At 62.4% G+C, this 24,654-nt stretch overlaps 2 protein-coding genes across 4 annotated transcripts; both read left to right on the top strand.

The window, feature by feature from the left end:
* Positions 1-4,921: 4,921 nt before the first annotated feature.
* Positions 4,922-22,999, top strand: Lmnb2 (lamin B2). 3 transcript variants are annotated; one of them, XM_028862918.2, is made up of 12 exons: positions 4,922-5,200; positions 12,847-12,983; positions 15,448-15,604; positions 15,719-15,844; positions 18,770-18,940; positions 19,016-19,141; positions 19,246-19,466; positions 19,978-20,263; positions 20,343-20,450; positions 20,845-20,964; positions 21,083-21,190; positions 21,454-22,999. In XM_028862918.2, exons 1-12 carry the CDS (start codon positions 4,949-4,951, stop codon positions 21,493-21,495), a joined length of 1,854 nt encoding a protein of 617 aa, XP_028718751.1. In that variant the 5' UTR covers positions 4,922-4,948; the 3' UTR covers positions 21,496-22,999. The 3 variants fall into 3 exon arrangements, with proteins under 3 accessions (XP_028718751.1, XP_037054096.1, XP_037054095.1); XM_037198201.1 differs by lacking the exons at positions 4,922-5,200; positions 12,847-12,983; positions 15,448-15,604; positions 15,719-15,844 and adding an exon at positions 16,521-17,404; XM_037198200.1 differs by lacking the exons at positions 4,922-5,200; positions 12,847-12,983; positions 15,448-15,604; positions 15,719-15,844 and adding an exon at positions 16,521-17,458.
* Positions 23,000-23,374: 375 nt separating this feature from the next.
* Timm13 (translocase of inner mitochondrial membrane 13) lies at positions 23,375-24,255 on the top strand. Its single transcript, XM_028862923.2, has 3 exons — positions 23,375-23,557; positions 23,632-23,700; positions 23,932-24,255. The coding sequence occupies exons 1-3, from the start codon at positions 23,438-23,440 to the stop codon at positions 24,028-24,030; spliced, it is 288 nt and encodes a 95-aa protein (XP_028718756.1). The 5' UTR covers positions 23,375-23,437; the 3' UTR covers positions 24,031-24,255.
* Positions 24,256-24,654: the final 399 nt, after the last annotated feature.

The following is a 24,654-nucleotide window of genomic DNA, read 5'->3' as shown; positions in this document are numbered from 1 at the left end:
CAGTCAGCGTCTCCTGGTCTCAATCCTTGGTGTCTCACTTACTTTGGGAAGAGAGACTCAGGGCTGTGCATCCTTGGCCTGCTGGCTTGACCTCCCTGAAAGTCTGTCTGCCTGGAAAATTCTTCTCAAAATCGCCACATAGGCTGGACTTGCAACTAAAAGCTATTCATGACACCTCTCCACCTCACCCCCAGGACAGTCACGGAGGCCAGCCCTCCCTGTCTGCGTTTTGTGTGGGTTTTTTTGTTTTGTTTTGTTTTTTGTGGGGACAGGAATTCTGGATCCTAAGTTTGGTTCAAATTTATAATCCTACTGATTCAGCATCTGAGATTCTAGGTCAGGCTGGACTATAAAGTGGGATTAAGACCAGCTTGACACAGTCTCAAAAAGAGTGTGTGTGTGTGTGTGTGTGTGTGTGTGTGTGTGTGTAGGGGAAACAATGTGTGGATCAGCAGGAGAAAGTCTTTTCTAGAAGCCAATAGTGGATCAGGATTGGAGGCCCCTCCCACCCCATCACCCCCCCAGATCCCACTGAGGGCTGGGGCGTGTCAGGTGAGCCCCCTCCCCCAGAATCCCCAGTGAGGGGGCTGGGGGCGTGGTCAGGGTGGAGCCCCGCCCAGAATCCCCATTGAGGGACTGGGGGCGTGGTCAGGGTGGAGCCCCGCCCAGAATCCCCAGTGAGGGACTGGGGGCGTGGTCAGGGTGGAGCCCCGCCTAGAATCCCCAGTGAGGGGCTGGGGGGGGGGGGGGCTGGGGACGTGGTCAGGGTGGAGCCCCGCCTAGAATCCCCAGTGAGGGGCTGGGGGCGTGGTCAGGGTGGAGCCCCGCCTAGAATCCCCAGTGAGGGGCTGGGGGCGTGGTCAGGGGGGGGGGGGGGGGGGGGGCGTGGTCAGGGGTCCAGAGCTTTTCTACTGTGCACCAGGCCTTGGGTTTCATCTCCAGCACGGGGAAAACAAAATAAGGCAGGAGGAGACGGCTTAGCAGTTAGGCGCTGGCTGTGAAAGACCGAAGAACTGCATTGGATCCACAGAAGGACCCATGTAGAGGTGGAAGGAGACAGTGTTGTCCTCTGACCCCTACACTAAGGTCATGGCAAGAGGCCCTTGCGTCAGTGCATACGTCATGCACAATGCACGCATGTACACACACAGAGAAGACACAGTTAGCACAAAATGGCAGCGAAGCCTTGACGTTGCCCCTAGGCTGGAGAGAAGGCGCTTCTGAACCGGGTGGGCTGACGCACACCCAGAGCCGACTCCGCTGTCAATGTCAACTTTCCTACACGGATGCGGCTTAGATCAAGTTTAATTTCTGGGGCTGGTGACCCGACTCAGAGGGCAGAGGGAGCTTGCCGCCAAGCCTGCTGCTCTGAGGTCAATGCCGGGGATCTGAACAGCGAAGGCAGGGACAGACAGGCTACATCTGTCCTCCAGCACTCACTGTCGCACGGGAGCCCCGCCCATGCACATTAAAATAATTTAAAATGTAACAAAAATTGTAGTTTTAATTCATAAATTGGGGGTAGAAAGAGATTATTAAGGACCCAATGATTGTAAATGTGGTCTGTCTCAAAATATCTTCCTTTTTGCCGACAGTGGGATTAACACAGCTGTTAGATACTGAATTAAAATGTATATATCATTTTGTTTGTTGTAGGGGGAGGATAGGTGTGAGGGTGTGCACGGGCTGCAACGTCAGGGGTGCGGGTGTTCGTTCCGTCCTTTTCCGTGTGGGTCCCCAGGATCTAACAGGACATTAGACTTGGCAGCAAGTTCTTTTACCCACTGGCCCTAAATACATGTTTGGAGAGGGTATGTGTTCCACAGCGAAAGCTGACTAATACCCAGGTGTATCTTTCACTCTGGTCTTTATTTTCACTTATTTTTCTGAACTAGCCGGCGGGACTCCTGCTCTCGGCTTCTCTTAGTGCTGACTCGGTAGCTGCTGTCCCGTCCCCCATGCTTTCCTCCGTGGGCAAGATTTGGGCTCTATGGAGAAAGGAACTCTCCCAGTGCACACGAGCTGACACCTCTCCACCCTGCTGCAATCTCCCATGAAGGTTACAATGTTCTAACCCACCCAGAACTTATCCCTGTTAGGTATCCTTGAGTCTCTGGCCTCTCTGGTGCCAGGCACACAGACCAACGTCCCCATCTGTGGAGCTCATCGTCCAGTGAGTGTCCAATCGACCCTCGGGCTTCCTGGCTCGGGTCCCAGGATGGTGTTTTTTTTCTTTTGTTTCTGACAGGGTCTCCTAGATTCGGGCTGGCTTGGGGCTCACTATGTACACTAGGCTGGCCTCAAACTCACAGAAATCCCTTTGCCTCTGCCTCCTACCCACAGTCCCAGGTTGTTAAATTATGATACTAGATAGTAGATCGAGTCCCTGAATTCAGGGAGTAAGCTTGGCACAGCTCCAGAATCAAAACTCCAAAACCGCCCCTCCTCAAATCCAGAATCCAGTCTCCCCCAGATCCAGAAAAAAAAAAAAACAGTTCACTCTCCTGATTCTCGAATCCAGGATCCTAAAATACAGAATCCATGATTTGAATCCCAAACTCAGGACCCAAATCTCCCTGAAATCCAGGCTCCAGAATTTGAAGCCTCTCAAATCCAGACTCCGGATTCCACCTTCTCCAGAGATCCAAGCCCCGGAATTCCGAATGAAGCCCAGTGTTCTGGGCCAGAAGCCAGCGACATCACTTGGAATGCGACTTATTTGTTTTTTATTATTATTTAAAACTGGCGCCAAAATCCAGCCTGGGCGGGACAGCGGCGCCAGGGAATGGAGGGTAGAGGGAGTTCCAGCGCTGGGGGATTAGGGTGCGGATTTCCTGTCCACAGCTCTGCACCCCAAAGCAGACAGCAAGCAGACACTTTGCCGCGCCCCAGGCACAGGGGGCGGGGCGGGGTGTTCTCCAGGCCGGTCCTTGATGGTCATGGGCCTCAGTTTCCACTCCTGGCATCAGGGTCCTCTACTCCGGGTCCGCCGTGTTGGGGGCCCGTGGGGTGGGTAGGCCGGAGGGTCCGGGCAGAGAAGGGACACCGCGGCGGGCGCTGTCACCGCCCCACGCGCTCAGCGCCAAAATTTGAAAATTGCAGGACAGCTCCCAAAGTGCACGTGGGAGGAGAGGGTCCCGCCCCATCCAGGGCACCGCGGGGTTTTCTGGGACTTAGAGTCCAGACGAGCAGGGGTGGGGAGCCCTAAGAACTCCGCCCAGTGCAGGGGGAAGAGGGCGGGAAGTCCAGTGCAAGCCCTGGCGCTGCAGAGCACAGATGCACACAAGTTGGGGGACACACTTGGGGGGAACCCTAGCATCACCCCTGGGGCGCAGAAGACATCAAAGGCCAAAGCAGGGATGCGAGGACCTCAGTAAAGGACCCGAGATGGCCGCTTTGTGGGTGGAAAAGAGGTTTATTCTGCACTGCCAAGGCTGTCTCCCGAGGAAAGCAGAGAGGAACATCATGGGGGACAATCTGGAGGGTTATAAAGAGATTGGGGGCCCGGGGAGCTGGACGGGGAGACGCGGCGGGCTTTGACGCGTGTCCTGTGAGCGGGCCGGGCGAGTCTGCAGGCCAGCTCGGACGCTGATGTGAGCATAGGCCACAGGTTTGCACTAACTGGAGGCCCGCGTGTCCCTCCTGCCATGGGAGCAGGCTTCAGACATTCCCGAGGAAGGCGGGCTGTCAGCGAACTGCCAGAAATCCCCCGGCTCCAGGCTGAGCTGGGCCTCACTTCCGGTCAGCAGGCCCTTCTGCAGGGTGGGGGGTGGCGGTGTAGCCTTTGGACCTGAGAAGAGGAAGCGCATGCAGGCCAGGGGGACAGGACAGGTAAAAGGAATTGTTTGCCCTCTTGGAGATGACACTGAGGGATTACTAAGTGCTCTTCTTCTGACCACGCCCCCAGCCCCTCACTGGGGATTCTAGGCGGGGCTCCACCCTGACCACGCCCCAGCCCCTCACTGGGGGATTCTGGGCGGGGCTCCACCCTGACCACGCCCCCAGCCCCTCACTGGGGATTCTGGGCGGGGCTCCACCCTGACCACGCCCCCGCCCTCACTGGATCTAGCCCCCCTGCCACGCCCCCCCCTCCATCTGCCCCCCTGACACGCCCCCAGCCCCTCACTGGGGATTCTAGGCGGGGCTCCACCCTGACCACGCCCCCGTGTTTACATTGTACACAGCAGTAGCTCTAGCTGTAAGAAAAGGAGAAACAGTAGCCGGCCCTTTGACACTCAGTAGCTTTTCGGAGACAGAGCAGTCCCGGCTCAGCGAGTCGTTCTCACCTGCCTGGCTTCAGAGGCTGCCGGGCTAGGCCTGCTGGAGGCGGGTAGAGCGGCAGGTTGGGTTCCTGAAGTCCCCTCTGGACAGTAGGACCGTCCGGAGAGGAGCTGTACCCAGAGTCACATTCGTAGCCTTGATTTTTGTTGTGCTGTCCTCAATCTCCCCATCCTCCTGCCTCGGCTGGGGAGACAGTGGATGTTTGCTTTGAGGCGGCTCTTTAATTTTTTTTTAATTTCCATTTCTTTACTGCGTGTGTTTCCGTACGTGTGAAGGTCAGGGGAGAACTGTGTGAATCGGTTTTCTTCTGTGTAGGACCCGGGGATCGAACTTGGATCATTAGGCTCGGAAGCGTGGGCCTAACCTCTAGGACATTTCGCCTGCCCTTGCGGTCTTCTTGATGGCTTTGCATTTATTTAATTTATCGTTTATTTCTGTGTGTGCGTGTACACGGGCTCACGTGGAAGGCATGACTCTGCCTCCACCCCCTACCGGGGATTGAACCCGGGAGGCGGCCGGACCCTGGAAACTACATCTCCTGGCATGCCTCGCTCCGGGCCTCGTGGACTCCCTCTCCCAAGGTGCTCCGCGCCGGACAGAAGACTACAAGTCCCGGCGAGCCACGCGCGCGGCAGGCAGCGGCGCCATCTTCCGCGGCGCGGATTGAATGAGCGCGCCGCACCCGGGCCGCCGAGGGGATCCGCGCGCCGCCGCCTCCGCCATGGCGTCCCTGCCGCCCCGCGCAGGGCCCGCCACGCCGCTTTCGCCCGCGCGCCTGTCTCGGCTGCAGGAGAAGGAGGAGCTGCGCGAGCTGAACGACCGCCTGGCGCACTACATCGACCGCGTCCGCGCTCTGGAGCTGGAGAATGATCGGCTGCTGCTCCGGATCTCCGAGAAGGAGGAGGTGACCACGCGCGAGGTACGTGGGTCGGCGCCCGCGACGTGGGGAGCCGGCAGATGGGCTCCGGTGACAGGGGCGGTAAACCGAGCCCTGGCCGGTGAGGACCCTGCGGACAGGTGCAGACAGCTGAGCCCTGCCCACCGGGGACCCCAGGCGGTGCAGGCTCAGCCCTGCCCACCGGGGACCCCAGGGACGGGTGCAAAGGGCTGAGCCCTGCCCACCGGGGACCCCAGGGGCCGCTGCAAAGGGCTGAGCTCTGCTCATCGGGGTCCCCAGGGTGCATAGGGCTGAGCCCTGCTTGTCGGGGACCCCAGGGACGGGTGCAAAGGGCTGAAACCTGCCCACCGGGGACCCCAGGGACTGGTGCAAAGGGCTGAGCCCTGCCCACCGGGGACCCTAGGAACAGGGACAGGGCTGAGTCCTGCCCAATGCAGACTCCTGGCGCAGATGCAGACAGCTAAGGTCTGCCCACCAGGGACCCTAGGACGGGTGGATAGGGCTAAGCCTGCCCATCAGGAGACCCCAGGAACAATTGCAGAGCGCCGAGGTCCGCCCACCGGGAGAGGGTGTGCAGACACCCCCCTACAGGTGCAAACCGCTAGGCCCCACCCACCAGGGGACCTCCCAGAAACTGGTGCAGACCGCTAAGCTCCGCCCACCAGGATACCAGCAACAAGTGCAAAGAGCACAGGCTTGCCCACTGGGGTGGGGGGTGGGGGGCTAGGGACTGGTGCAGATGAGCCCTTGTCCCGCCCACCTCAGGGGCATTAGAGACAGGTGACAGGTATAAACAAAGTTAGCCCCCGCCCCCTGAAACTCCACCCCACACCCACCCCTGAGACTCTTGGGACAGGTCCTGATGGAGCTAACCCATGCTCACCCTGGGACCCCGAAGGACAAGTGTGGAGGTCAAGAGATCTGGGGGATGCTCCCCAGGTGGCCTCAAGGACCTTGGGGACCCTTCACATTACATGAATAGGCAAGAAAGCCCCGCCCACCCAAGGTCATAGGTTTAAAGGACCCTGGGTGGTTCCTAGGACTCCCCAGATGTATACCAGAGACTGAACAAATCCCCCCAGAACCCTTGCTAAACCAGTGCTGGCTGGAGGCTGTCCTGGGGACCTCGGGCTTGGACGGTGCCTGAAGAACAGACAACAAGCATGCCAAACCCAAACCACTGGGGGGTTCACAGGTCTTGGGGACCCCAGTAAGGAATCAGCTCTTCTGGGAACCCCAAGGGACAAGGGCTGTCCTTATTCCGGGTGTGAGATTTGGGGTGCAGACTACGTGGAGTCGTTTCATCCTAGAGATCTCAGGAGGGGATTTTGATGAGGGATCCTGAAAAAAAAAAAAGTGTCGGTCAGGGGCCATCCTTCAGAGGAATTCAGACTTTTGGGGACCCACTAGGTGAGGGTGCATTGGGGCAGTTCTGGGAAACCCATGAGGAGTGCATGTTGGGGGGCTGCCCTGGGGACCCCCAAGTTCTAGGGTTTGAGTGAGCGAGGAAGCTGTTGTTAAGGGTCACCAATGGACAGGGTTAGGGGCTGGGCAGCCTCCACCCACTGCAGGGTTCAAGGATATCTTGGGGCGCTCTGGGAAGGGTACCAAGAGTCCGGGAATGGATAGCATGGGGCTGGCGGGGGCCTCTGAAGTCAGTACATCGGGCAGCATGGGATCCGCTGATGAGGAGGAATGGGGGGGTGCTGTGGGGATGGTCTCTGGTCTCTGAGTAGGGGGTGAACTCAAGCCCTCTGAGAGGGCCTTGTTTGGGTGTCTCAGGCAAATCATGGGATCTCTGTTCTCACGGAACTTTGGATGAGTCCCAGGTGGTCGGAGCTATAACTGGGATGGGACAGGAACCACTGTGTCCCAGAGGTCTGTGGTGACTGGGGAGCTGAGAAGACATCCTCATATGCTAGGAGGTAACAGGCTGCCGGGAAGCCGGGTGCCTGGGCTTGGGTAATGTTTGCCCAGCGGGCTCCACCCCCAGGGTGTGCTGTGTAAGAACCACGGGGTATTTGGGGAGTCTGGGTGGGCTCAGGACTTCACCCACTCAAAGGACAGGAGAGTATGTCATTATCAGCCCTGGTTGGTACTTGGACATGGGGGAGGACCCTGGCCTCAGATACAATCCCTCAGTGAGGAGAGGGGCTGGGGGCGTGGTCAGGGTGGAGCCCCGCCTAGAGTCCCCCATGATCCTGCCTTTCTTTTTTTTTTAAATTTTTTAAAAAAGATTTATTTATTCATTATGTATACAGTGATCTGCTTGCATGCATCCCTGCAGGCCAGAAGAGGGCGCCAGATCTCACCACAGATGGTTGTGAGCCACCATGTGGGTGCTGGGAATTGAACTCAGGACCTCTGGAAGAGCTATTAGTGCTCTTAACCGCTGAGCCATCTCTCCAGCCCCCAATCCTGCCTTTCTTTATTTCTTGTTTGTTTGTTTTTCGAGACAGGGTTTCTCTGTGTAGCCCTGGCTGTCCTGGATCTTGCTCTGTAGCCCAGGCTGGCCTCGAACTCACAGAGATCCCCCTGGCTCTGCCTCCTGGGTGACCACTATACCCGGCTTCTCCCCACCCTCGTCTTTTTTTTTAAACACAGCTTTCAGCCGGGCTAGCCATGCAGCAGGCTCCAGCCATCCTGTCTCTGCTGTTGCAGAGCTGGGATTGCGGGTGTGAGCCCCCGCACCCGACTTTGTATGTTGGTGCCGGGGAACGGAACACAGGTCCGTAGTCAGGCTTGTGTGGCAGGCGCCCTGCTCACTGGGCCATCCTCCCAGCTTGGCTGTTTTCCTGTTACCTTTGGGGCCCTTTTGTCCCCCAGACATTTGGAGCTCGCGGCTCTGCAAACACGTGCCCCAGTGGATGCCACCTGTCCGTGGGGGGGCAGAGGCGCCCGGCGCTTTTGCTCCTCGGTGTTGCTGATCTGGGGCTTCAGTGTGAGCCGGGGCGGCTGGCAGCAGGTGGCGGGCACGCTGCCCTCCCAGGAGCCGGCCTGCCCAGCTTCCGCGTCCAGCAGCGCTGTCAGATGCCTGAGGACAGCTGGCGGGGTGGCCGGGGGACAGGAGGTGGGGGAGGAGCGGCCACAAAGGACGCCACACAGGCAGCACAGGCCGCACCTGTCGGGGTTGCCCGCCGGGCAGCTGGACGAGGCGTGCGGGGACAGGTGTGGCACCGAGGGGTGTGGCCCGGCGGGGCGGGGCGGGGCCCAGCGGGGCGGGGCCAGCGGGGCGGGGCCGGCGGGGCGGGGCGGGGCCTGCCCCAGGGCGTCCTCAGGCGCAGGGCACTGGCCATCGGGTTGCAGCTGAGGTGTGGGAGAGACGGGGCACGCAGGGGTGACTTCGAGGGCGCCCCCGAGGGCCGGTCGCCGCCCTGCCCCTCTGGCCCTTCCCGCTCACCCGTTATTCACTCCCACCCGGAACGGGGGCCGCGTGCGGCTTCTGGGTGGCGCGGAGTGAGATCCGTGGGCATCGGTCAGTGGCAGGGGCGTCGCTGTCTGTGAGGCTGTGCTGGGGTTGGGGAGACTGGGGCGGCCGTCGGGGAGGGGGAGCTGAGCAAAGGTCGAAGGCCGCGGGGAAAGGCAGGGGGGCCGCACCAGTCCGGCTGGAGGCGGCTGGGTATCAAGTTCCGACGAGGAAACCGGACCCCACCTCCTTCCTGCCCGGCGTCCCGTTACCGGGCCGGTATTCCTGGGGCACAGGGGGCCCTGGAGGGGCAAAGCTCTGCAGTCAAGGGCGCTGAGCACGCGTGTGACCCCGGCAAAGGCCGCCTCAGGCCGGCTGAACCCCGAGGCTCTGACCGACGTGCACTGACGTGTGTTGGGGGTGCTCGGCGGTAGTGCTCCAGAGACCCCTGCCAGGCACCACCTGTCCCCGCGGGGCGGGGCCTCGGGGCAGCCAGCATCCCCCACAGGGGCGGAGCATCCCCACAGGGGCGGAGCATCCCCACAGGGGCGGAGCATCCCCACAGGGGCGGAGCATCCCCACAGGGGCGGAGCTTCCCCACAGGGGCGGAGCATTCCCACCGGGGCGGAGCTTCCCCACAGGGGCGGAGCATCCCCACAGGGGCGGAGCATCCCACAGGGCCCGGTCTTTCCTGCAACACAGGCCACGCGGCCTCTGTGACCGAGCAGCGGCAGCGGCATTAAGGCCACATCCGCCCGAGATAGGACCCCAAACGCACTTTGAGACCGTGTGCCAATAAAGCTTTATTGATGAGTGCAGTCAGGCACAGCCACAGCCTCCTCAGCCCGGTTCCAGACACTAATAGGTAGAAACTGCCTTTCATCCCAGCCCTGGAGAGGCAGAGGCAGTCGATCTCTGAGAGTTCGAGGCCAGCCTGGTCTACAGAGCGAGATCCAGGACAGCCCGGGCTACACAGTGAGACCTCGTCTCGAAAAAAATTAAAAAAAAAAAACAAATAGAGAAGCCATCTTAGACAGGCAGGCCCAGGCAAGGGTTGCCGCTGGCTCCCAGGCCTAGAGTAGCCCAGGCTGGCCCACCCAGGGGTCTAATGGTGTGGAGCAGACCCATGGTCCATGCTTTCCCCTGGTTCCCAGTGTCCTTTCTGCTCCGGGACCCATCCAGGGCCAGCAGGACATCCGTCGGTGCGCGGGCTCCTGTGCGTGTGAAATCCCCCTGCCTCAGCCTCTGCGCTGCTGCTGGGGTGACAAGTGTGCATCGCTGTCACCCACCCCACCCATTTCTGCTGTTGACCAGTGTGGCCGTCCAGTGGTCACGGCCAGTGCTGCGTTCTTAGGAGCCGTTGTCTTCTGTCCGCCCGAGGCCTGGCGAGTGCGCGTCCTGTGAGGAGTGACCTGGCACCAGGGGGGTTTCGGGGCGTGTGTGTGTGTGTGTGTCTGTGTGTGTGTGTGTGTGTGTGTGTGTCTGTGTCTGTGTGTGTGTCTGTGTGTGTGTGTGTGTGTCTGTGTGTCTGTGTGTGTGTGTGTGTGTGTGTGTGTGTGTGTGTCTGTGTGTGTGTGTGTCTGTGTGTGTGTCTGTGTGTGTGTGTGTGTGTGTGTGTCTGTGTCTGTGTGTGTGTGTGTGTCTGTGTGTGCGTGTTTCTGTGTGTGTGTGTCTGTGTGTGTCTGTGTGTGTGTGTGTGTCTGTGTCAGTGTCTGTGTGTGTGTCTCTGTGTGTGTCTGTGTGTGTGTCTGTGTGTGCGTGTGTGTGTGTCAGTGTCTGTGTGTGTCTGTGTGTGTGTCTGTGTGTGTGTGTCTGTGTCTGTGTCTGTGTGTGTCGTGTGTGTGTGTGTGTGTCTGTGTGTGCGTCTGTGAGTGTGTGTGTGTCTAGGACAGCTCTATGCTAGCGTCCGTCACTGGGAAAATTCTGGAGCTCACTGACGTGTGAGGATGGGAGGTTTGTCTGAAGTCTTGGTTTGGCCTGAGGTTGACTTGGGGCCTGCAGTGAGGGTGTGGGGTGCAGAGGGTCACATCACTCCATACCAGACCCTGCCTGTCCCTTCTGGGGCGAGGGAGGTGGCAGGCACAGCCCAGCAGAGGGCACTTTTATTACCTCTCCCACCTCCCTGTGGCAGACCATTGTGCCTCAGTTTTCATATCTGTAAAATGGGGATGAGAGCACTATCGACTACTCCCAGGGGAGTCCTAGCCAGCTCACAGGAACACACACACACACACACACACACACACACACGCACGCACACACACACACACACACACACACCACTGTGCTCTGAGGCCTGAGTCCCACCTCCAGGAGATCCTCAGCAGCCCCTCCACTCGGGTCCGGGCTGAGCCCGCCATCCCTGTGCTGGGCCGACAAGACACCTGAGCGCCAGTGGGTGTGGAGCTTGTGCCCCCCAAAGTCACACTGCAGTTCAGGGTAGCAGTGAGGTCTGCGTAGCTTCACCCTGGTTCAGTTCTAGAACATTCTGTCACCTGAACGGAAGCCCGTTCCTGTCAGCCCTCACCCCACCCACCCAGCCCTCCCTGGACCCCCTGTTCTGGACATTTCCTGCCCTGGAGCCCACGCGGGGTGGCCTGGGTCTGGCTCTCTCACAGGCACCGTGTCTTCGGGGTCCCCCGCACTGGCACATCAGAGCCTCACCGCTGTTCGGGGTTAGGTGATTGACAGACAGCACACGCCCATCATTAGCCTGAGGACGCCGGGCTGGTCCCCTGGTGTCCGGGCGGATGGCACTGTGCGTGTTGTAGGTTTCCATCGGGTGTCCCGGCTCTTTCTGTGAAGTGGCCCTGGCTGCCTTCAGAGGCCCTGGGGTGCCGGGGTTACAGGAGGCCCTGCTGTGCCTGCCGGTCCCTCTGACGTCCTGGGCTGTGACGTGCTGCCCCTGCCCCTGCGGCCTGTCCCCTGCGGCCTGTCCCCTGCGGCCTGTCCCCTGCGGTCTGTCCCCTGCGGTCTGTCCCCACGTGTCTTTAAACACGTTAACTCATAGCCACACATGCAGGGAGGAGGGCCAGGGAGGAATCTGAGTCTTGAGCCCAGCTGGTGTGTGGCCTGGCCAGGGCCCGGTGGCCTGTGGCAGCTGTCTTCACGGTGGGGTCGATGGACAGGCCAAAGCACATGTGCATTTGAGTGTCCCCCAAGATCCCTTGCTAGGAATGGGGGTGTGGGGTGACCCCTGCGGATGGGGTGGGGTGACCCCTGCGGATGGGGTGGGGTGACCCCTGTGAATGGGGGTGTGGGGTGACCCCTGTGGATGGGGTGGGGTGACCCCCGTGGATGGGGTGGGGTGACCCCTGTGAATGGGGGTGTGGGGTGACCCCTGCGGATGGGGTGGGGTGACCCCTGCGGATGGGGTGGGGTGACCCTGCGATGGGGTGGGGTGACCCTGCGGATGGGGTGGGGTGACCCTGCGGATGGGGTGGGGTGACCCCTGCGGATGGGTGGGGTGACCCCTGCGGATGGGGTGGGGTGACCCCTGCGGATGGGGTGGGGTGACCCCTGGGGGGGGGGTGACCCCTGCGGATGGGGTGGGGTGACCCCTGCGGATGGGGTGGGGTGACCCCTGTGGATGGGGTGGGGTGACCCCGTGGATGGGGTGGGGTGACCCCTGCAGCTGCCAGTCTTTGTGAGTCCGGATGCCGCTCAGCGAGGCTGTTCCCCACGCAGGTGTCCCTGGGGACAGCCAGGGGTCCTAGGTCTCCCAGTCTTGGTCCTCACGGGGTGGGATGCGGGTACGGGAGGCCTGAGGCTGGCCCGAGGGATAGAAGGGAGACTCAGGGCCCCACATGGCCATGATAGGGCAGGATAGGGACCTGCAGAGCCCCAGGGAAGGCCCTGTGGACTCAGGGGTTACCTCGACCACACGAGAGACAGTCAACACTGAAGAGGCCGCTGTGGCTCAGTGGGCAGCGCTTGCCTGGCACTGGGCGCTGGGGAAAGGAAACACATTAGAGCAGGAATTCTGGACTGGGCGGGGCGGTGCTGCATGTCTGCTGACCCGGGTGAGAGCAGGGACGTCCTGCAGCAGAGAACCTTCTGGCCCTGAGCGGGGGGTGCCAGGTGGGCTAGCTTCGGCTAGATCTTCCCACCCGGGCGCGCGGTGCTGTGGCCTGTCCTTACCATCCCGACAGGCTAAGCCACGGAGAAGGGAAGCCGCTCCTTCCAGAGACGGCCCGGACCCCTCTAAGGTCTAAGATGGTGGCATGGGGTGCACAGGGCAGTTCTCGGTCTGTGTCCCCAGGTGAGTGGCATCAAGGCCCTGTACGAGTCGGAGCTGGCTGACGCCCGGCGGGTGCTGGACGAGACGGCCCGGGAACGCGCGCGGCTGCAGATCGAGATGGGCAAGCTCCAGGCCGAGCTGGACGAGGCCAGGAAGAGGTGGGTGGTCGCGCTGGGGACCCGGGTTGGTGGGTGAAGTGCCCGCCCCACAGGGGTGAGGATGGGTTCCGATCCCCGCAGCCCACTGGCAGAGCCAGCACTGGGGGGCGGGCAGGAGCCCCTCAGGGTGAGCTGGGTGAGCGAGGCCGGCCTCCACCAAGAACGTGGCGCGCGGTGAGTTCAGACCTCTGCGTGCATGCACACGCGCACAGGAGAACACACATCAGAGGAGACCAGGAAGGTCGGTGGCCGTGGCTGGACAGGTGCGGGCCCCTGGGTCCACAGCTCCCGGTGGACCCCGGGTCCCCGGTGGACCCCGGCCACTCTCGGTAGCCCCCCAGGTCCCCCGAGGGGTTGAAATGGAGTCCCGAGTCCAGCATCCTGGAGTGCTGCTGATGGTCTCACGCACGCACACGCCTGTTCAGACCGTGGGCACCTTGGGACTCCTGAGGTTGTGAGCCTTCACAGACACGCTGCCCCAGGGACAGCAGGCCGCAAGACCCCTCGCTGTGCCCCACGTGACTGTCCCTTGGCGTCCCAGTGTGCCCCCACCGGAAGCCCCCCTCTCCCTGTGCCTTGCAGGCTCTGGCACGCCGCGCCGGGGACCGGAGGTCCACCCAGGACGGTGGCAAAGAATGTTGACAAGGCAGAGCGGCTGCCTAGACACCAGCCTTGGCTTGTGCTAGGTGTGGAATTCAGGTCCCGCCTCAGCTGGGGACATCACAGTCCTCAGCGCAGGTCGGGGTGAGAGGGTCCCCGGCCAGCCCAGGCCTGGCTCTGCTGAAGGTCCCCCCAGCCGGTGGGACCATCCTGGGACCTCCCTGTCCAGATCTGCCCAAGGTCTGCCCCCGCCAGGGCTCCAGGGGCCATTTGACCTTCATGGTGGCCCCAAGCCCGGGAACACAGGCCTGGCCTCCGTGAGGCGACCCACCTGCTCCTCTGGTGGCAGCGCCCGAGCCGGCTGCCATGCTGTGTACCCCAGTGCCTGCCGCTGGCTTTAATAAACTGTGTCGGAGCTCGAGGGTGTCCACAGACGCCAGGCCACATCACAGGCGGGCAGCAGCCAGCACCTCTGTGCTTCCCGTGTGGGCTGGAGTCAGCTCGGGGGGAACCCCTGCCTGGGCCTGTCCACAGACACCCCCCCTCCGCCGCCGCCAGAGAGTTCCACATTCCACAGATTGTATCTTGGTTTCTTTTTGTTATTGACCATTCATCATTCATTCATTTATTCATTCATTCATTCATTTATTTGAGGCAGGGTCTCATGTAGCCCTCCCTGGCCTCCAGGCTCTATGTAGTTCAGGCTGGCCTTAAGCTCTCTAAGTAGCCAAGGATTGCCTTGACCTTTTGGTTCACAGCATCGTAGTGAGGTTGGCTTCCCCCATCCTGTGAACTCACCTCCTTCCTGCACAGAGAGTCACGATGGCCTCAGGTACCGTGTGGACCTGCTGAGCAGGCCAAGTGTTCCCACACGGGTCCTCTGGGAATCGTCACACTCCACCAAGACTGTGCCTAGCACCCTGCCACTCTTGGGAGACAGGCACCAAGGCCCATGCAGACCACAGCCTCAGTGGAGCCAGGGCCTTTGCGATGGGTTAGGAATTCCCCAGCCCCCCACTCTCCCCTCTTTGGGCCTCTTTGCTGGTCTCGGGCATGCCGCACCCCAGGGCCTTGGCACTGCCGGCCTGTGGCCCTGCCTCCCCCACACTTCTTCAGGCCTCGTGGTCCCTCGCCGCCTGGCTGGCGCTCTCTGGGTACATGACTCCAGCCCGATGGTCACCTCCAGGCAGGCTCAGGTTGGCAGCTCTGTGAGCAACAGGGGGCTACTTGGCCCACGCTGAGGCTGGGTCCTTCTGCACCCACACCCACACTCAGGCAGGCACGGTGGGGAGCAGCCTGGTGTCCCCAAGGTGTGTGGCAGCTTAGCCGCCGGTGCCACCCACCCCCTGTCACCTGCTGACCCTGGCAAAGCTGAGGTCTGTGTCCCACAAACACCTTCGTGTTTAAACGCCGCCGCCGCGGCTGCCTTGACTGGAATGTGTGGACGACGCGGCCTGCCTGGTCTTCTTCTCCAAGGCGGTCTTCCTTTGTGACTTTAGTGAATTGCAGCCGCACTGTAGAGTGCGTGTCTGGGCCCCACCCAGAGCTGGCTTTCAGGGGCTGCACTTCCCTGGCAGCTGGGCAGAGTGCGGGCGCCTTCAGCCCTGACAAATATGGCTGGAGTCCTGTGGGCCACAGTGTCCAGCGCTTGGGCTGGGCTGGGTTTGGTTTGCTAGTTTTGTTGTCTCTGGGACGGGGCCTCACTCTGTAGAACAGGCTGCTCTCCAACTTGAAGCCATCCTCCTGCCTCAGCCTCCCAGGCGCTGGGAAGGCAGCCAGTCAGCCTGCGGTAACCGACAGGGACCACGGTGACGTTGGGCTCGGCCTCCACGTGGCTTCTGACCATTCCCCCCCCCCCTTTCAGTGCCAAGAAGCGGGAAGGTGAGCTCACGGTGGCCCAGGGCCGCGTCAGGGACCTGGAGACCCTCTTCCACCGGAGCAAGGCGGAGCTGGCCTCCACCCTCAGCGACAAGCACGGGCTGGAGAGCGACGTGGCGGAGCTCCGAGCGCAGCTAGCCAAGGTGGGTCGTGGGTCGTGGGCCGCCGTCGTCCGGGCGCCCGGTGACCCGGGGGAGCCCGGAGGAGCCCGGAGGAGGAGCTGGGCCGGCCGCAGCTCACTGCCCCGTGTCTCCCAGGCAGAGGACGGCCACGCTGTGGCCAAGAAGCAGCTGGAGAAGGAGACGCTGATGCGCGTCGACCTGGAGAACCGCTGCCAGAGCCTGCAGGAAGAGCTGGGCTTCAGCAAGAGCGTGTTCGAGGAGGTGAGGGGGGGCGGCGGGCGCATCCTCCCCAGCCCCGAGCCCGCCTCCTCCGGCGTCTGCTCCAGCAGCTGTCCACCTCTGCCCCCCTGCAGCCTCTTACTGGGTCTCTCCCTCTCTGCCGATCAGTTTTGTTGTTTAACGTTCCTTCGTTCCCCCGGGGTGGGAGGAGTCCAGAGTCAGAGGGGGCGAAATCAGGCGCTCAGACTTGGTGGCAGCCACCTCCACCTGAGAGCCATCTTGCCAGCCCCAGGTCTCTCTTGACGCTGGTCCAGGGGCGCTGGTCACCAGATTTCCAGGCCATCTGAGTCACTGAGAATCTCACATCAAAAAAGAGTAACTTAGCTGGGCACGGTGGCTCCTGTCTGTAACACCAGCATGAGGGTGGGCAGAGGCATGCGGATTTCTGAGTTTGAGGCAGAGTCAGGCCATGTCTACAGGGTGAGTTCCAGGACAGCCAGGTCCGCACAGAGAAAGCCTTCTCTTTTTTTGGGGGGGGGGTGAAGGGGTGTTTCTAGACAGGTTTTCTCTGTGTAGTTTTGATGCCTGTTCTGGATCTCGCTCTGTAGCCCAGGCTGGCCTCGAACTCACAGAGATCCCCTGCCTCTGCCTCCTGAGTGCTGGGATTAAAGGCGTGCGCCACCGCCGCCGCCGCCCCACCACCGCCGCCTGGCAAGAAACCCTGTCTTGACAGACTAAACAAAAACAAACTCCAGCTTAAGCTGGGTCAGCAGGATGGCTCAGTGGGTAAAGACTCAGCCTGCGTTGTACCCCCGGGAACCACATGGTAGGAGAATGCTGACTCCACAAATTGACCTTTGACCTCCACAGCCGTGTTGTGGCACAGTAACGTCCCCCACAAACACACACATATGAAACAATGTCAAAAGAACCTCAACCTGAGGTCACATCCCGGGTCTGTGATCAGGGTGCGACCTCATTCAGCCAACCTTAGGGTCTCCCCCCAACCCTCTAGCACTTTGGGGTACTGGGCGTGGTGGGGTGACTAGGCTGAGGTGATCTGCCCTGAAGGTTCCCAGGGAACTCGGCTGTCACAGAACCCATTGTGCTGTCATAGCCCCGGGGAGTGTCTCTGGGCAGGCCCTGCCTGCGCTCACTGCGGAGGAAAAGCTTGGACAGGAGGACCCCAGGCCGCTCTAACCTGGGCTAACAGGAGGGGCCACCGCCCCACAGTCCCGCGAGGCCATGAGAGCCTTGGTGTAGAGCCCTGTGAGGGAAGCCACGAGAGGAGAGTCCTGTCTGGGACTATAACCCATGGGGGAGCCAGAACCCATGGGGGGAGCTGGAGAGGGGCCTCAGAGGGGGTGTACAGGAGACCACGGTCCTGTGGCGGGACCCCTGAGGCAGGCCCAGCCTGTGAAGGACAGAGTGGAGGGGTGTGAGGGGGAGCGCAGCCCGAGACCCCTGAGGGAGTGTGTGAGGCGACGTCTGAGGGGGGTCGGGAAGACCCCTGGGAAGGATCCTGTGAAGCTGCCCTCAAAAAGAGCCCTGGGGACTCCCAGGACTTGGAAGAGCCACCTCTGGGTCCCTGCGAGGGGGCAGGTGAGGAGCGCACAGGGAACCGCCTCTCAAACAGCCGTCTGGGGCGCCAGGAAGGTGTGTGTTCTATCCTGAGAAGCCTGTGGTGGGCCATTTATCCTAGGTCCCTGTGGAGAGGCCATTTTGTAGGACAGCTAAGATCTGGCCGGGCGGTGGTGGCACACGCCTTTAATCCCAGCACTCAGGAGGCAGAGGCAGGTGGATCTCTGTGAGTTCAAGGCCAGCCTGGTCTACAGATTGAGATCCAGGACAGCCAGGGCTACACAGAGAAACCCTGTCTCGAAAAACCAAACAACAACAAAATAAGAGGACAGGATCTCAGTGTGTAGCCCAGGCTAGCCTCAGACTCACAGACCTCTGCCTGCCTCTGCCTCTTAAGTGCCGGAATTAAAGGCGACCAGCACTATGCCGTTGGTAAGGGAGTCTTTACAGAAATCTCTAACATGGTTTACAAGGCAGAAGTCACAGGACAGCCAGGGCTACACAGAGAAACTCCATCTCGGACCCCCTCCCCCCCCCAAAAAAAAGAAAAGGAAACTCTAAGATCCATCGATGTCGATCCCACACTCACCACCTTCCGCTGGAAGGCGCTGCCACAGCCCTCCTTCCCCGCGGTGTCCCCCGCTGTCCTCCCCCTGACCCAGAACTCCAGGCCCCCGGGAGGCTCTGTCCTGCCTTACAAGTCTTCTGTTACTGTTTGGAGACGCGGCCTCCGTGGGGCCCTGGTTAGTCTGAACCTTGCCGAGTAGACCAAACTGTCCTGAAATCTTAGACCCTCCTGCCTCAGCCTCCTGAGTGCTGGGATTCCAGGTGAGTGCTGCCACACCTGGGGGAGCTTTCACGAGATGTCACCCTTAGCTGGCATCCTGTTTTTGGTTTTGGTTTTCGTTTCTCTGTAGCCGAGGCTGTCCTGGAACTCGCTCTGTAGACCAGGCTAGCCTCAAACTCAAAGAGATTCTTCTGCCTCTGCCTCCCGAGGCTGGGACCAAAGTGTGGTGTGTTTCACCACAGCCCGGGCCTTTAACAATGTTTAAGAAGGGTCTGGCTATGAACCCATGCTGGCCTTACGGTTCCGGCCATCTCCTGCCCTTGGCTCTCAAGTGCTGAGATCTGTTAACCACACTGTGGCCCTTCGTGCCTGGTCCTCTCGCCGGCTCATCCGGCTTCTTCAGGGTCCCTCCATGCTGTGGACTTAGCAGAGCCTTGCTCCTGTTCCCGGCCGAACAATACTCAGCGTGCCCACGGCCCAGGCTGCCGTCCACCGTGGCTGGAGCATCCACAGTTCATCACTGGTGAACATGTCGCCAGGAGGCCGGCCCCCTGGAGTTGCAGCCCGGCTCACTGGGTCCCTGGCCTGTCCCCTCGCAGGAGGTGCGGGAGACCCGGCGGAGACACGAGAGGCGCCTGGTGGAGGTGGACAGCAGCCGGCAGCAGGAGTACGACTTCAAGATGGCCCAGGCCCTGGAGGACCTGCGCAGCCAGCATGACGAGCAAGTGCGGCTGTACCGCCTGGAGCTGGAGCAGACCTACCAGGCCAAGGTGCGGCCGGGGTGCGGGGAGCCGAGGGGAGCCCGCGTCCCCGCCGCCCGCGCTCACACTCCCTGACTTCCCCAGCTGGACAACGCCAAGCTGAGCTCGGACCAGAACGACAAGGCGGCCAGTGCCGCCCGCGAGGAACTCAAGGAAGCCCGCATGCGCGTGGAGTCCCTCAGCTACCAGCTCTCAGGCCTGCAGAAGCAGGTGACTGACGGGGCCCCCGCCCTGCCCCACCCCCAGCCCTTCTCCGGGTCCCTCACATCCCAGGCTGCAGAGGCCACACGGTGACCCGGCCATGCCCTCCCCAGGCCAGCGCTGCCGAGGACCGCATCCGCGAACTGGAGGAGGTGGTCGCCGGCGAGCGTGACAAGTTCCGCAAGATGCTGGACGCCAAGGAGCAGGAGATGACGGAGGTGCGCGAAGCCATGCAGCAGCAGCTGGCCGAGTACCAGGAGCTGCTGGACGTCAAGCTGGCCCTGGACATGGAGATCAGCGCCTACCGCAAGCTGCTGGAGGGCGAGGAAGAGAGGTGAGCGGGGCCTGGGACGAGAGGGGGGCGGGGGCGGGGCCACGGGAGAGGGGGGGGGGGCGGGGGCAGGGCTGGGGATGAGAGGGGGCGGGGGCGGGGCCAGGGGAGGGGCGGGGCGGGGCCGGGGGTGATGGCGGGGCCTGGGGGTGAGAGGGGCGGGGCCTGGGGTGGGGAGGGGCCAGCGGTGAGGCGGAGGCGGGGCCTGGGGATGAGGGCGGGGTCAGGGTGGGACGGGGCCTGGGATGGGGTGGAGCCAGCGGTGAGGCGGAGGCGGGGCCAGGAGGTGGGGACGGGCCAGCGGCGGGACGGAGGCGGGCCTGGGGATGAGGGCGGGCCCGGGGTGGGGCCTGGGGATGGGGCGGGGCCAGCGGCGGGCAGGCCAGCGGCAGGGCGGGGCCTGGGATGGGGCGGGGCCTGGGATGGAGGCGGAGGCGGGGCCTGTGGATGTGGGCGGGGCCAGCGGCAGGCCCCTGAGGCCCTCCCGGGCACCCTCGCCCCTCCCTCCCTGCAGGCTGAAGCTGTCCCCCAGCCCGTCCTCCCGCGTCACCATCTCTCGGGCCACCTCGAGCAGCAGCAGCAGCAGCGGCGGGGTCGGCATGTCCGTGGGGCGGGGCCGGGGCAAGCGCCGGCGGCTGGAGACCGAGGACACCCAAGGCTCCCGCAGCGGCGGCGGCCAGGGCTCCAGCCTGGGCAGCGGCTCCCGCCTGGCCCAGCAGGCCGCGGTCACGGGTGTCGTGAGCATCGACGAGGTGGACCTGGAGGGCAGGTTCGTGCGGCTCAAGAACGCCTCGGACAAGGTGAGCCCGGGGCAGGGTGGAGGACCCGTGCTCCCATCCCCACGGCCTGGGGTCAAGAGCATGTCCGTCTGGGTTGCAGGACCAGTCTTTGGGGAACTGGAGAATCAAGAGACAGGTCCTGGAGGGTGAGGACATTGCCTACAAGTTCACGCCCAAGTATGTCTTGCGGGCCGGCCAGACCGTCACGGTAGGTGCCAGCGATTGGGCTCGGGAGGTTCCCAGCGCTGACTCCCCGGGGGCGGGGGCGGGGTATGGTATGGGTTCCGCGTGCTCTGAGACCAGCCCGGCGGCCACCGAGCTGCTGTGTGGCCACCACACCCCTCGGGGTGCCTTACGGTCCAGGTGATGCCCTGTGTCCGAGGCCTGGCAATTCACAGTCCTGGGTGGGGCACTGGGCCCCGAGGTGCTGGGATTCCAGTGTGGCTCTCCCCGGAGTGCTCTGGGCCACTGTGGACCCGAGTCTCTTCCTCCATGTCCTGGGGCCATCCTGCATGGACAAGCCCACCGAAGGGCCTCACGGTGGGCAGCCGTCGGCTGGCCCAGCCCTGAAGCGACTCACGAGGGCCGTCTTGGGTCCTCAGGTGTGGGCAGCTGGCGCAGGGGTCGCCCACAGCCCGCCATCCACCCTGGTGTGGAAAAGCCAGAGCAGCTGGGGCTCAGGGGAGAGTTCCCGCACCGTCCTGGTCAACGCGGATGGAGAGGTGAGAACACAGCAGGGCGTGGTCGGGTCCCCTCCGTGCCCTCACAGCAGCCGTGACTGAACGGGGTGCAGCCGCCAGCATCGGGGTGCCAAGCACACTGCTGACCTTTGTTATGTAGGAGGTTGCTGTGCAGGCCGTGAAGCAGACAAGCGTTCAGGTGAGCGAGAACGGAGAGGAAGAGGAAGAGGAGGCGGAATTCGGCGAGGAGGACCTCTTCCACCAGCAGGTAGAGCATGCGACCGACGTCACACCTAGTGGGGTCTCGGGGTCCAAGTGCCACGGTCCTGCCTCAGACAACTGTGCCCGCCCACGGTGTGGGTTCTGGGACACCACAGGCCTCAGTGGCCACATGTCTGACCCTTCAGCCAGGACACCCTCTCCTCAGGGCTTGGGATGGGGAGACAGGGGCTCCAGCCCCGAGTCTGGGCTGCGGGGACCGTCTACCGGCTTGGGAGCAGGCCCCCTAACTCCATCCTTCACTCCTTGCAGGGGGACCCGAGGACTACCTCGAGGGGTTGCCGGCTGATGTGAAACCTGCCCCATGGTCACCAAGGTCCCCAAGGCCCTGAAATTATTTTTTTCTAGTCAGCTCTAACTAGTCCTTGGTACATTTCTAGATGACTGTTAAGCGACCGTGAGAATGTGGGTGGGCTGTGCTGGGTTTCCTGGGGTGGGTCATCTGCCCGCGGCTCCACCCTCTCCACCGTCCTCCCCATGTCCCCTTGGTGATAGAGAGGCCGGGCCAGGGGCCTGCAGGCTGAGGGACAGGAAGGAGCGTGGCTGCTGGCTCAGGGCAGACCTAGCGTGAAACTACAGTGATTCACTCATTGAATTTTCTTTGAAGCTTTTTAAATCAAATCAAATTCAGAATCTGGGCTGCAGAGGTCATCACCAGCCTGTCTGGACTTGGTGGCTCTTCAGACAGGGCAGACCCTCCACTCCTGGGGTTGGCAGCACAGAGGAACGCCAGCCCTGAGCCTGAATGAAGGGTCTGTGACTGTCCCCAGCCTCAGGGCATCTGAGGCGGCTCTGGGCCCTGATTCTAGAACATTCTAGTCCCTTCTGAAGCCGAGGACCAAGAAGGAGGCAGCCCACACCCGAGACAACTCCTTTCCTAAGATCGTCACTCCGTAGGCTGAGGGACAGACAGACCGTGGGCGCCTACCTTCAGGAGCAAAGTCTGCGGGTTCCCAGCCAGGGACTGCTCGCAGGAGTGTGTCCGCACGCGTGTCCACCCTGCATGGCCCCTCTGTCCTGCCCTGCCGGCTTGGCCTGAACGTGCTGCGGTGGAACATGGTTCCACGCGCTCCGGGTGCCAGCCGGCTCTCACCTGTCACCTCCACCCCCACCACAGACACACAGTATTTTTTTAACGGATATTTATTTTTTTACATCAGTAATGCAGCTCACTGCCGGGCTGCTGCTCTGGGGGTTCAGGCCCAGGGCTGCCCGGGGTGGAAGTCACCTGACCTTCAGCTTCCTCTGCTGAGCCTTGGGGGGTGCTGACTCCTGGTACAGCCCCGTGGTAAGAGTCTCAGGTGGTAGTTCAGGCCCAGTCTCCCCAAGGCAAGAGCTCGCGGCCACAGGAGGCCACTGCTGCCGCCGACCCCCAGAACCCGCCATCCCCTCCTGCTCCTCGATACCTCCGTTTTCGTTAAGTGACAGGTGTTGGGTCCTGGACTGTGTCTCTAATTGGCTTCTGGATGGTCGTGACAGGCCGCAGTCACACGCAGCCTTGCCCACGGGGCGGGCGCCCCCCGGTGCACGGGCACCTGGTGATTGGGGAGCGGGGTTGGAGTAATCCGCAGTCCCACAGGGGCCCCGTCCTGGCCCCGGCGGGACAGGCGGTTATTGGGGTGGCGCTGCGGCTGGGGAGCAGCTTGCACTGCGCACATCGCTCAGCTTTACAGGTGGTTTCTTTTCTAAGATGCATGCCAAACGTGTGTTCCGCCTTTTTTTTTCCCCTCCTATGATTTGTAATATACATTTTACGACTGGAAACTTTTGTACACTCAAATAAACACTTTGATTTTAACCCCAGCCTCGGAGTGGATCCTCTGGCCCCACAGCTTCCAGCGCCCGTGACGCTTTCCCGTAATGCAGGGGCTTGGGCGACACTGCGCATGCGCGGCAGCGAAGTAAACCCGAACCAGCCCTTGTCGGGGCGTCAGAAGTCAGTGTGCGCATGCGGAGACGTGCGTGGCCCTCTGGGAGTTGACACCCCCAACGAACGGAGCTCCGGGTTCACCCCAGGGACGGCGCGCAAGGCCTCCTGGGAACTGTAGTACGGGGTTTCACACACCGCCGCGGGCGAGCGCCCGGCGGGGCGCGCTCGGAGTCATGGGAGATGTAGTTTGATTCGTTTCCATGGTGACCCGGGGCTCAGCTTCCTGTCGGGCTGGTGACGTCAGCGCGCGGGCTTCCGGCGCCTGCGGGTCGGCGCGCGCGGCCGGGCCCGGTTGAGTGCGCAGCCATGGAGAGCGGCTTCGGCTCGGACTTCGGCGGCGCGGGCGGCGGGAAGCTGGACCCGGGGGCCATCATGGAGCAGGTGAAGGTGCAGATCGCCGTGGCCAACGCGCAGGAGCTGCTGCAGGTGCGGGGCGCGCCGGGGTCGGGGCCGGGGTTCCCCCGGGTGGGTCCCCGCTGAGCCCCCGCGTGTGTCCACAGAGGATGACGGACAAGTGCTTCCGGAAGTGCATCGGGAAGCCCGGGGGCTCCTTGGATAACTCGGAACAGGTGAGGCTCCCCGGGGACCCCGGCAGGGCGAGGGGCGCGGGGTCACGAGCTGCAGGAAGTAGAGGGCTCGGCGCGTGCGCACCCTGGCGCCGCAGCGTCGTGAGGCGTCTGCGCGTGCGCCGGAGTGCGGAAACGGGCTGCCGCGCATGCGGCGTCGTGGGCCCCGGGGGTGGGGGGAGCCCGGGCTCGCGCGACCCTAACGCAGCCCGGCGCCCCCTCGTCGCCCTGCAGAAATGCATCGCCATGTGCATGGACCGCTACATGGACGCCTGGAACACCGTGTCCCGCGCCTACAACTCTCGGCTGCAGCGGGAACGAGCCAACATGTGACCGCGGCCGGGGGACACCGGGCGCTTGCCCACGGGCGGAACTGTTTGCAGCTCGCCCCCGGCGGCCCCACAGGCTGGGGGCTCGGGGGGCCCGGCCTCTCCCGCCGTGGCTGTGCCCAGCTCAGTCTCAGGGGAGACCGAGGACAGTTCGAGCGCGGGGATCTGGCTGCCCCACCTGACCTGTGACCTGAGCGCAGGCCAATAAAATCGCTGGTGGGGCAGAGAAGCTGGCGTGTCACGCGTCCTGCCGCTCGGGTCTCCTCCCCAGAGTGGGCCCCCGCCTCCCGGGTGCCCTCCCCCTCGGTGTCCGCGGCCTGCCGGCTCTCAGGAAGGCGGTGTCGCCCCACGGGAAACAAAGGAGTGGCCACACCCTTAATCCCAGCCCTCGGGAGGCAGAGGCAGGAGGATCTCTGTGAGTTCAGGGCCAGCCTGGGCTACAGATCGAGATCCAGGACAGACAGGGCTACACAGAGAAACCCCGTCTCGAAAAACCAAAAAGAAAAAAGAAAGGAGCGGCCTTGTGAATGACTGACAGTGGTCTCAGGTGCCCCTCTTCCGGGCTGGGGACTAGCCTGGGATACACAGCGTGGCTCCATAGCTCTGTGTGGAGCTCTCCTGTCATGCA

This window comes from Peromyscus leucopus, chromosome 22, assembly GCF_004664715.2.
Source record: "Peromyscus leucopus breed LL Stock chromosome 22, UCI_PerLeu_2.1, whole genome shotgun sequence".
Classification (NCBI taxonomy): domain Eukaryota; kingdom Metazoa; phylum Chordata; class Mammalia; order Rodentia; family Cricetidae; genus Peromyscus; species Peromyscus leucopus.
This window is presented reverse-complemented; position numbering and strand designations above follow the sequence as displayed.

Excerpts from the sequence above, each read along its gene's own strand:
- Lmnb2 (XM_028862918.2), top strand. The coding sequence starts at position 4,949 with ATGAGCGCGCCGCACCCGGGCCGCCGAGGGGATCCGCGCGCCGCCGCC. Across the intron at positions 12,984-15,447 it reads CTGGACGAGGCCAGGAAGAG|TGCCAAGAAGCGGGAAGGTG; the intron begins GTGGGTGGTCGC and ends CCCCCCTTTCAG. Across the intron at positions 20,264-20,342 it reads TCAAGAACGCCTCGGACAAG|GACCAGTCTTTGGGGAACTG; the intron begins GTGAGCCCGGGG and ends TCTGGGTTGCAG.
- Timm13 (XM_028862923.2), top strand. The coding sequence starts at position 23,438 with ATGGAGAGCGGCTTCGGCTCGGACTTCGGCGGCGCGGGCGGCGGGAAG. Across the intron at positions 23,558-23,631 it reads ACGCGCAGGAGCTGCTGCAG|AGGATGACGGACAAGTGCTT; the intron begins GTGCGGGGCGCG and ends GTGTGTCCACAG. Across the intron at positions 23,701-23,931 it reads CCTTGGATAACTCGGAACAG|AAATGCATCGCCATGTGCAT; the intron begins GTGAGGCTCCCC and ends GTCGCCCTGCAG.